General features: G+C 38.4%; 1 protein-coding gene across 5 annotated transcripts in view; it reads left to right on the top strand.

Moving 5' to 3' along the window:
• Positions 1-11314, top strand: part of SH3BP2 (SH3 domain binding protein 2) — a 36594-nt gene extending 25280 nt beyond the window's left edge. For 4 of the 5 annotated variants that reach the window (XM_042811676.1, XM_042811679.1, XM_042811677.1 and 1 more), the window contains 10 exons: positions 1201-1318; positions 1886-1956; positions 2347-2435; positions 4246-4311; positions 4841-5435; positions 6466-6574; positions 6895-6950; positions 8195-8276; positions 8519-8578; positions 9061-11314. In XM_042811676.1, coding sequence (XP_042667610.1) covers positions 1201-1318; positions 1886-1956; positions 2347-2435; positions 4246-4311; positions 4841-5435; positions 6466-6574; positions 6895-6950; positions 8195-8276; positions 8519-8578; positions 9061-9198 — 1384 coding nt within the window. In that variant the 3' untranslated portion in view covers positions 9199-11314. The remainder of the gene's footprint in view (positions 1-1200; positions 1319-1885; positions 1957-2346; positions 2436-4245; positions 4312-4840; positions 5436-6465; positions 6575-6894; positions 6951-8194; positions 8277-8518; positions 8579-9060) is intronic. The other variant, XM_042811674.1, reaches the window with a different exon arrangement.
• Positions 11315-11840: the final 526 nt, after the last annotated feature.

The raw sequence follows: 11840 nt of genomic DNA on the forward strand, positions 1-11840 counted from the left end.
AAAAAGCTTGAAGTGAAAGAAATCTTCATTTTTTAGGCTGGGCAGTTTCGTAAGAGTGCATGAAAGCAAGTTGCTTTAAGGCTTCCCTAGACTTGTATTATAATTCAATAGCCTTTACATTTCAAGTGGGGACAGCACGTGAGACAGCGCTGAATGTTCTGGTGGCTCAGAATGCAGGAAACATTGCCATCCCTCCCAGACATATGATGGTTATTTTCCATAGTAATATCTCCATTGGTCTTAAATTAGTGAATGAAGTAACTTACAGTTCCTTTTGTGGCTTAGTTTCAGGCCAGATTAAAAAAAAAAACAAAACAAAACAACAAAAAAACAACACTATAACTTACAATTTAAAAATAGAGTTGGAGTTCTAAAAAGATACCATCTATTTCTGAAAAAACGTTGCGCCTTGCGTTTTTCTTAGTGCCAACTGTGAGGTGTTGATTAATATCTTTTAATTATTATTTTTATTTTTGTTTTTCCCAAAGTCATGTTCATTTTGATTTGGTACTAACCAAAAGGCAAAAAACCTTACCTGTGGGTTTATAAGCTACCTTCCATAAATACATAAATACACAGAAATACTGTGTTCTGTGAGGAAATTAGCAAAGCCTGAAGTATAGGAACAAGAAGAAAGAGAGCCCCTAAAACTGTCATTCATATTTCTGTACAGCTTGTGCTGAGTAAATCCTACTGATGTTACTTCTGGATTGCACACAGTCTTACGGTTTTAGTCTCCTTATTCTTTCAAGACCTTATAGTGTGCATTTCTGAACAGGGTTCTTTTGTGCCTCTGTGAGGACAGAACAGTATTTTCTCATTTTAGAATCCCACGTGGAAAAAATAAAAGGCAGGAAACTTTTCTAATTTGGTTTGTGAAACAGGTTGAATTAAACTTTTTCAAAAAAAAGCTTATTAAAAAGTTTATTAAACTGTTTATTGAAGAGGTCAGAACATCATCTGCGTCTGGTGGATGAAGTGGTGCCTTTTGTCCTGTCAGCACTCTTGCATTATCCGTGCTATTGCTTCAGTGAAGAACTACAATTGCCCATATTAGTGTTTTGGTGAGGTGTTGTTGCTGATCTTATTTTCAGCAAGGTAGAGCAGGCTGGTAAAGCTGCTTTCTGAGCTGTGATTTGCACGGCAGAATTACCTTTACAGCTTAAGGGATTTCTGTATATTGGTTCTTCTGTTTCCCAGGGTTATGCGGGCGGCTGAAGAGACGACATCAAGCAATGTGTTTCCTTTCAAGTTAGTTCACATTAGCAAGAAGCACAGGACGTGGTTTTTTTCTGCTTCTTCTGAAGATGAAAGAAAGGTATGTTTTACTTCAAGGGAAATCGTATTGCAAATGAAGAAAGTGGATTTTGGGCTTCCCTAAAATCTACGTGAACTGGGCACGCAGCTGTAACTGAAGTCTGTACATCTGGTTCTTTGGACTCCTCTGAAAATAACGCCTGAAGTTTTAACTAGTTGTGCAAATTGTAGGGAATGGCTGCAGGTGGCATAATTGATGTTACAGTTGTCTTTGTATTCCTGGTTTTTAGCCGTGGAATTAATATTTGTATGGTAAACTTCTGATTGAGTTTTAAAACTTGTTTCGTGGAATCTCCTACCAGTATGCAGACTATGAGCAGGTACATGGCTGTAGGAGTAACAACTGGAAATTCACAAATCAGAAGTTGAATATTTTAATGCGTTCTTGTAGGATTTTCAATAGTCAAAGCATTTTGACTAGTAAATCCTTTCAATACTTATATGAAGGTGTGGATAAATGATATTTCATTTACACTGTCACTCTTGTCTTGCAGGAGAAAGATACTGTGCATCTTTGTGTAATGATTTAAAGATTAATGTTTTGAATGTTGTGGATTTATTTATTTAGAATTGGATGCTATCCCTGAGGAGGGAAATCGATCACTACCATGATAAGAAAGAAACAGTAACAGAATTCAGGTATGAAACTTTAATCTTTGTTTGCCTTTTCCCTCTCTTCTCTTCAGCTCTCAATAGTGTTGTTTCTTGGCTGTTTGCACCTACAAGTAATTTACTGCTGAGTATTAACAGCTGCAGTAGGCTCCAGGAATGAAGGGCCTACCTAATAGACAGATTAAAGAGTAGCAGGACAAATAAATCATTCTACTAAGAGAAATTAAAATGTTGTTTTTGTATAAAACAAAGAAAAATATAAATGGCAGCAACTGATTTAGCTATGGATAAGGGAATAGATTGCTTCTGCTTTTCCAGTACTACTTTCCAGTGCTGCAGTCTTGCTAGCAGATGTCTTTATTTTTCCAAGACCTCTAACATAGCGATGAAAAAGAGACTCTGCCTTTTCTTTTGCAGTGACTCTGGTTCTGATGCAGACAGTTTCTATGGCTCAGTTGAACGTCCCATTGATATCAAGTATTCTCATCATTCAGCAGATAATGAAGGTGACAATTTTTAGACATTGATAAATGATTTTTTTAAAATCTTGCTTTCCTTCTGGGTTCTGCAGGAACTATTCCAGTAACTGAAGCAGACTGTCTGATTTAGTTTGCAAACTGATAACTAAAAATTATTTTTATGAGGTGCATAGAATTGTTGTAATTTGAAATCAGAAACAGTCTGTGTTGTAAAATCATTGCTAAAAAATAAGTAGTAACTAAAGGAATTCAGCCTTGGCCAGGAGGTGTCTGACACCTAATACAATCTTAATATCATCCCTAATAATACAATCTTAAATTTTTAACTTACACTTTTGTTAAGACCACATGTTGGGAAGCTGTAGATCTAGCAGGAAGATAAAATATTTGAGCGTGTCCATAGGTCATAGTCTGGCAATGCACTGTTATGGTTCAGTCTGGTTTCTGTGAGGTGGGCAAAGGGATGCATGGATCCATGCCCTGGGGGAAGAAGGGTGTTGGGGGAGGTACATGCTGAAAGTGTGTTCTGACAATGTGGTGAAACACTGTGGAGATGGCTGCCTCTTAGCTAGACTGTAAAAACAATTCATCTGTCCCAAGAGTTAGCAGTAATTCACTCTGGGATGTTGTTGCATCTGTGCTGTAGCCTGCTTAGTGCAAACCAGAACTTCTCCCAGTTCAGGAAGATCTCGCGTTAGGCATTTGAATGGCCTGGGTGGGGCACTTGGTTAACATCCTTCAATGTAAGGCTTGAAGTGTGTCATTCTTAGCATTCTTTTTTTTAATTCAGTTTGATAACTTGCTGTAACAATTCTGGTCGTGTGTGTTTATTTTTTAGATAGAAATGGGGATTTTACAGAAAGCCTGTCAGATTGAGATTCACAGCATATTTAGCAACTAACTTCTTAGTCAAGAAACACAGTACAGTCCAAATGAGGAGGCTTGCTTTGTGATCCTCCAGAGTTCCTTCAATAGGCGTTTTCTGCCCTTTCAGATTTCTCAGGGTAGGGTTGATTGGAGCAAGTACTCTGATTTCCTGAAAGGAAATTCCTGACCATTTTTCCTGACTAGAACAAAACAAAACAAAACAGGAGTTTGACTGTGTAGGAAATCTGGTTGCACTGTTGCAAAGCAGAGGAAAACACTCATCAGCATTTTGTATAGGGTTGTGGTTTAGAATATCAGTGTTTATGGGAGGGAAGGGTTGTATACAATATGAATTATGTTTGGAGAGGCCTGGAAGCCTAAATAAGGATAATTATTATAACAGTTAACTGATTTTTATCAGCTTAACCTTAGCCTTTTCCCCAGCCCCCACTGAAGCTTTTTCTCTAAGGAAATACTGTGTATTGTTCTTAAGGCTCATATCACAGTCGATGAGAAATTACTGCCTGGAGGCAGCATGCTTTTCATGTCTTGATTATTTTGACTTAGAGACAACATTTAAGTCATTTGTTGTGGTGTATTTTGTTACCAGAGCAAGGCAAAAGAATTCATTGTTTTGCAGATGATGAGGCTTTCTTAGGCACTCATACTGCAAAGTCATGAAAGTTGCTATGGTAGGGTTGCTTTTGAGTTGCTGAGTTTTTATTTTTCCAACGTGTTTAGCAAGTATATCAGTTTGTAGCTGTGCCTCTTAACTGATCTGAATTTTTCTGAGAAAGTGTCACACCAGAAGGTACATTTTCATTTCAAAGGCAGAGAAAAACAAGTGTTATGTTTTTCATTCGCTGTTGTAAGCAGTGGCTTTCTTGATTGATGTCAAAATTAAAGAAAACACATGCTATAAATAGCAGAGAGGTGGTTGTCTGAGTCTGACACGGATTTTTACTTGCAGATTATGACCAGGAGGAAGACGATGAGTCCTACTTGCAGCCAGATACTTCTGACATAGTGAAAGATGGTATGTGATTGCTTTTATTCCCTTCAGAAAATGCTGGCAATGAAGATCGTATTTGTGTAGGATGCCAGATCACTGTTTTTGCTTAGTCATACCTAAAGCACTGCAGGTGGCAAAATGACTGACAAAAGACACAGGTATCAAATCTTAAGAGGTATTAAGGGTGAGAAGAGCCTAGTAACAGCAGTAACAAACAGTTTCTGGCAAGTCTGCTGCCCTGAAGAACCTTTAGGTGGTCCTCCAGTGTGGAGGAGGGGGTAATGCTTTTTAAATAGCCTTTTTCCCTTTATTTCCAACAAAGGAAAAATTCTTTGCTAAGTTGACATAACCCATGCCTGAATAAAAATTGCAGGAGGTCAGTACATGTAATGTGCAGTTGTGCTGAAAGTCAAATGTTTATCCAGCATCTTAGGAACTGTCAGACCAGATTATAATGAATATATCTTAAACCACATAAAATAAAAGTCCAGTTTCTTGACATGTTTTGTTTCTCTGCAGTGTGCTATATTTGCTGGGTATTTTCTCTGTGCAGATATCATGGTCCTGCCCCCAGCCTACCCACCTCCACCGGTCCCTCATGTCAGAAAAGTTGCCTACTCGGAGTCAAGGTCACATTCCTTTAGTGGAAAAACTGCTGGGTCAGCAGCACCACCACCACCTCCAAAAAGGAGCTTACCTGAGATCAAGACAGAGGACTTCTTCAGTGTGAGAGAGCCCCAGTTACCGTGCCGAGCTGAACCTAACCTAAAGATTCAGTCCTCCAGCCGGAGACCAAGTGAGCAGCTGCCTCCTGTGCCCCCTTTACCTCTTTTCAAAAAGCCTTTTAGTGTCAAAGAACCTTCCTCACTGCCTCCAGAACCTCTGCCTCTGTCTCACGTTCTCAATACTCCAGAAGGATGCGAGAAACTAAAAACCTTAAACCTTTCACCGCGAACTCCTCCTCCACTGCCAAGCAACAAACCCAAGTTGTCCCAGATAACAGAAAAACCAATAGAAACCAAAGTGCCAAGAGAACATGGCAAACCGGGACTGTTTGTGCCACCAGTGCTCCCGAAGCCACCCGTGCCAGGTCACCAGCATCCTGTACTTAAACCTAGACCAGAGAAGCCTTCATGTCCCCAATTACAGTAAGTGTGAAAATACATCCCAGTATCACATTTTCCATGGAGTTTTTGTTAATCAGTTCACAGACATCATTTGTCAGATTCACATCAATGTCTGCTAGTCTTCTCCGCACCGTTCCTCTCATCCTCAATACATGCTTTTTTGCCTGAGTATTTGTTATTTGGAGATTTTGTAATGAATTTTACTCTTGAAATAATTCAGAAATAAATAGATCACTTGGGGGGAAAAAAAAAACAAATCGCTTTTTTTTGTAGTTTGTTTTTGTGGGTGCCATAAAGACTTTTAATCATAATGAATAAGAAACCTTTGTGTCAGAAAGTCAGTGAACCACAAAAAATGATTTTAGGCCTCTGTGGAGACAGGAAGTTTCTTATGTTAAAATCAGCTTTAGTAAGGATGTGCAACTAGCTGTGATGCTTAGGCAGTTGGAATTACTTTTGTCAGATCATTCAGTTTTATAGAAAGAATAGAAGATATAGAAATATAGAAGAAAAATACCTCAAATGCAGTACAAGAAAGAGAGATGGATTTATGGGACTGAGTCCATCCACCAAGATGTTTGGGCACGTGATACATGAGTAGAGGCTGACAGAATTCGGTTAGCTCAACCTTTAGGAAAGCTAATAGGAGATGTCACTGCTGTTTACAGCTACAGCAAGGCAGGGAGAATACAAAACAAAAGATTTGCAGTGACATGGCAAGAGGCAACAGACAGAAGTCATGACTTCGGAAATAACGGTTAGTTATAAGTTATAATTTCATCTTGTGGATGGTCAACTCAGAAAGGCTGTGGAATCTCCATCCTTGGGGATACTCAACACAGCTGCCTGAGCTATTTGGACCTGCTTTGTGCAGGAGCTTGGACCAAATAATCTACGGATGTCCCTTTCAACCTACATTATTCTGTGATTCTAGAGCTGCTAAGTCTGAAACTGAAACTTTCTCTTAAGTTCTTGTTTTATTATCTTTTCAGTGGTTGGTATATTTGTTTTCAGTGAAGATGTCCTTCAGTTTTTGTTCTGTTTCTGCCAGGAGATCACCACCAGATGGGCAGAGTTTTAGAAGCTTCTCATTTGAAAAACCAGCACTGCCCTCCAAGCCAAGTCAAGCGAATGATGATTCTGATGATGACTATGAAAAAGTAAGAACAAACAGATGATACATTCTTAAAAGACCATTTTTCTTGCTTTCTCTGTGGGAGAGCTTTGGGACATGTTTCATGGGGAAAAAAGGAGAAAGAACTTGAAAATGCAGTGCTGTGTGATTTGTACATCTAAGGAATGCCTTTATAAATTCTGGATTGTAGCCATTGGTATACAGGAGGAAGAAACATAAACTTAAGATTAAAGCACTATTAACAAGTTCAGATATCAACAGCTGTAGCTTGTTTGGATAACATGTTAGTATTTTGAGTTTTCATTGTCCTTCATGGTCACTTAATTTCTTTGTATTTTCCTACAGGTTGAGCTGCCTACTTCAATATTTGTTAATACCTCTGAATCCTTAGAAGTTGAAAGGTAGATGTGGCTTTTAAAAAGTTGCTTAAAATCCTACAGATATCTGTATTGAATAGTAGTTTAAAAATCATTTTGAGATACATAATTTGTGTTTAAAAACATGGGAATATATTTAAATCACTTTAATGTGGAAATCGCTTTCCAGCAGAGATGGTTAAGTGCTCATGTATCAGTTGAGAAAACAGAGTGCTTACGAAATGATTTTACCCCCTCTGGAAACAATTGTTCTGCCAGGATATTAAGGGGACAGAAAGCCAGATCTTCTATGACACATTGCTGATTGGCATGCTAGAACAGTAAAATTCTGTCCAATATGATGTAATATAAATTATTACAACTGAAACATATATTTTAATAAGAATTGCTCGCAGTGTGCCCTTTTGGCCAAAATGGGTAATGTTATCCTGGGGTGCGTTAAAAAGTGTGGCCAGCAGGTCGAGAGGTGCTCATCTCCTCCTACTCCACCCTGGTGAGACCATATCTGGAGTGCTGTGTCCAGTTCTGGGCTCCCCAGTTCAATAAAGACAGGGAACTTCTAGAGAGTCCGATGGAAGGCTTCAGAGATTGCAGGGGGCTTGGAGCCTTGTCCCTTATAAGGAAAAGCTGAGATACCTGTGTCTGGGGAGATTCAGTGTGGATATTAGGAAAAATTTATTCTCAGAAAGAGTGGTAGTGCACTGGAACAGGCTGCCCAGGGAGGCAGTGGAATCGCCATCCCTGGAGGTTTTCAAGAAGAGGGTGAATGTGGCATGTGGCTTTGAGAACATGGTGGTGAGTGGTTGATGGTTGGACTTGGATGGTCTTAGAGGACTTTTCCAACCACAGTGATTCTATGATTCTACAATTAGCAAGGACTATAAATATCTAAGGGGCAGAAGTGGACAGAGCCAGGCTTTTTTCAGTGGTGCCCAGAGACAGAACAAGGGACAGTGGGCATAAACTGATACACAGAAAGTGTCATTTGGACATGAGAAAGAAGTTACTTACTGTGAAGGTGACAGTGCACTGGGACAGGCTGCCCACAGAGTTTATGGAGTCATCTTCTCTGGAGATACTCAAAACCCACCTGGAAACGTTCCTGTGCAACCTACTTTAGGGAACCTACTTTAGTAAAGGGGTGGAGGGGTGGCTGGACTCCAGAGGTCACTTCCAGCTCCTATAATTCCATTATTACGAGAATCTACATGTTAATGTTTTCTGGATCAGATAAGTAACATGTAATTATTGCATTGTTTTTATTTTAGGATATTTAAAGCTAGTAGCCCAAAGGGACAGCCACAAAATGGATTATACTGTATTAGGAACTCATCTACTAAGGCTGGAAAGGTAACTTGCAATTGCAGAATCTACCCCTACAAAAACCTTTTGGACTTAGAGATGCTGTGTTTTTACATGTTAAAAGTACTTAGATTTTCCTGCTTGTTGTTAAGTACTGAAATCACTGCTATTATAACTTCAGTGATTTTTTTTTAATAGGCTGGTCAGTTGATTGTAAATAATTCCTTAATTCTGTATTGACTTTGAGCTTATCAGTTTAAACTGATTTTGTTGCTCTTTTCATTGTTAAGGTATTAGTTGTATGGGATCAATCTGCTGAAAAAGTGAGAAACTACAGAATATTTGAGAAGGTGAGTGGCTCTCTTGTGTGTGAAGCTTTTGTGTATGTTTACATATGCATGATATAATGTGCATATTATGTGCAAATACATGTGTATGCATCACAATTAACGAGTCAAACTTACCCCAGCCCTAAAAGTCAAAGTCAGCTGCTTTACAGGTATTTGTGCCAGGATGAGAATTCAAGTAACTAGATCTGGGCTTTTTGATTGCTGTACTGTACAAAAGATAAAGTAGCTGCAAATGTCCAAATCTAAATATCAGCCCCAGTTACGTTGCAGGGGAAGGGCTATGAAGTTCTTGAGTTTAACTTGGACTTAGACGTCTAAGTGAGAAGCTTGCAGTGCAGCAGCTTGATGCAAAGATCTCAGTTCTGATAATGTATTTTACTTATTGTTGTCAGTGTTTGCTGGGTGTTTTGTTTTTTTTCTTTTTAAACACTGAGTAGGAAATATTGCAGTCAGTGACCGTGTATATTTCTGTTCTACCACAGGACTGTAAATTCTACCTGGATGCAGACATCATGTTTCTGAACATGGGGAGTTTGGTTGAATACTATAGCACTCATGTCCTACCTAGTCACGGCAGCCTGATTCTTCGGTGTCCTTATGGTTACTCTAAACCAAGCTGACAGGGCCGGCATAATTCACTGACACTGAGGAAAAATGGGTTCTCTGCTGTCTTGGAATTAAACGTGGACTTCTGCCACTGCTGGATTTCCCGTTGCTTGCACACAAAACCTGAGTTTATTTCAACCATTTGTTTTCATGTGAGCCATATCTCCACTTAATGAACTCTTGGTAAAGTTTTGTAATGCAGATCAGTGGATTTTGTGCCTTTCTCTCAGAAAGATCTGAACAGACTGTTCTGTGAAGGCCATCTGCGACACCTGCACCTTTTTTTGAAACTGCTGCTATTACTGATCTCCTTGGAATGTGGAGAACAATGTCCACATGAACAAAGAAGTGTTGTGAATACAACCAAAGCACAAGAGGGAAACTTCTGAAAATACATGAGAATTCATTTGTGGCAGGGAATACTAATATTCTGACTTGAAGGTTTTTACTCCTTAAGTCAGGGCTGGTGCTGAACTTGTATTACTTGTGTAGCTGATGTGCAAATAATGAAGTCTTTTGTGCAAATAATTTGGTTTACTACATGTAAAGATGATTGGGAAATGCAACATTTTCTAAGCCAATTGACACATAAATGTGATTTGTGATTAAAATGTCCACAGTAATCAATACTGGGGTACTGTCCAACAGATAGGCAGTTATGGCATCATATGTATTACTTAAGAACACTTCAAGTAGGTTAGGGTAATGCTGATTTGGTTTTAATGGGAGTCCCATTCCTTATTTCCAAACCAGAAGGTTTTTTAAAACACAAGAAAAAGCTACAATTATTGTGATGTTACAATTAGTCTATAAGATGTTGTGGTCAATTTGTGAGGATCAGGTTGTCAGCCAAGTGCATTCTCTTCTGTTTGGGTGCAAAGCACCCTGTTCTAGTCTACTTTTTGTAGAACTCTACTAATTTTTTCATTATTAAAATCTCTATTAGATCAAAGCAAATGCAATGCAAACGAGATAAAATTAGTTTTTAATGTACCATCAGCACTATCAATTATAGGTGTTTGCAGGGTGCTTATGTTTGTTCCCTAATATCATGGGGATAAATATCCTAAACACAAGGGCTTGGTGGTTCTGAAATTGCCCTACTCCTGAATTTTTGTAAAGAGAAAGCTATTTTACTGACCTGCTATAATAACTTGGTTAATGCAAAAGTACTGTCAAATTATTATCTTTAATAACGTTAATGAGACTTAATAAAAAAAAGAATAATTTGCTGTAATTCTTGAAACAGGAGAAGCTATCTGGTTGCTGTCAGTTTGAATCCATAAGTTTCCAATCCATAAGTTGAATCCATAAGAACATAAAAGTTCCACTTTTCTGCTACCTTTACAGGGGCTATACTTGCCAGGTTTAATCTTATTGTTATTAAATGGTCACAGCTTTAAGAACATTAAAATGTTACAGAATAAGAATTTTGTTTTATGAAAACAGTAAAATAGGATTTAATCCCTAAGGGATTTTTCTTAATAAGCTGTAATAATAGGACCTCACATAGAGCCAGCAATTCTTACCTTAATTCCTTCATTTTGTTTGAGACAGATATGCACAATATCAATATCTGCTTTCTGTTCCCACTGTAATAAACATTTTTGTGAGTGTAAATTAAAGAATGTGCAGTACTTAAATTTCAGACTCTGTTGAATATCAGATTTGTAATTCCTTTTATTTTAGGTAAGTATGTCTGTGGTTCACTGATCTGATGTGATCCACTCCACAAAGAAAGCTCAGCCAACAATGCACTCATAAAGATGTTGGCTTTTTAGATGTGTGTATCTGTATTTTAGGCAAGCTCTATTTTTATTTTTTTTTACAGTATTTATACATACTGTTTACAGAGTAAATTCTTCTCTCTCTAGGAATAACTGACTCACTCCATCATGACAGTCATGCTTACAAATGTGCTATGGGGCCAAATTCAGGTATTAATTTTTTTATTTTTGTTTGCAAATATACTCTCAAGACTTTTGAACTGTAAAAATACCTGTGTAATCCAGTACATATAAACCATAACACTGTCTTTACCTGTATAAGACACGCAAATATGTAAATGTTAGTTTTCTTTTTGGACAAATGTATATATTTCTGCAGTGGATAAACTTCCAATGCCAACTCGCCTATTTTGTGCGGTCTCACTGAACTTGCTGAGTACGTGCTTTAATACTTTCTCTTGTAATTGTGGTAAGTAGTGCTCTTCTAACTTCACAATTGGAAGAATTAGGTTTTAGCCCTCTTGAATCAAATTTTTTTGTAAGCAACCATGTCAGACATTTGGCATTCTGGCCATCAGATAACATGGCTGGAGGTGAAAATTACCCATTTTCTATTTACTTCTAAGGTTCTTGAGTGAGAATTGAGGACTGAAGCATTCATTTTATCTACGAGCACAAAACACAAGTGCAGCCATAATAAAAGGTGCCTCAGAGGAAGAGGAATGTGCTCTGCAAGAGAGCCAAGTCTCCAAAGGACTTCAGCAACTTGCAGGGAGGAGAGGCCCTTTGCATTTCCCAGCACCTAACAGCCCTTCTGTTCAGCAATGTTGGCATCACCCAGCAGGTTTCTCTGATGCCTCCTGCAGGCAAGTGGGAGGGGCAGACAGCGACGCACTAAGCAGTTCTTTCAGATGGATTCTAAAGAAATC

The sequence above is a fragment of the Centrocercus urophasianus genome, unplaced genomic scaffold (genome assembly GCF_019232065.1).
Source record: "Centrocercus urophasianus isolate 14NV4802_14NV808 unplaced genomic scaffold, USGS_Curo_1.0 seq_13, whole genome shotgun sequence".
NCBI lineage: Eukaryota > Metazoa > Chordata > Aves > Galliformes > Phasianidae > Centrocercus > Centrocercus urophasianus.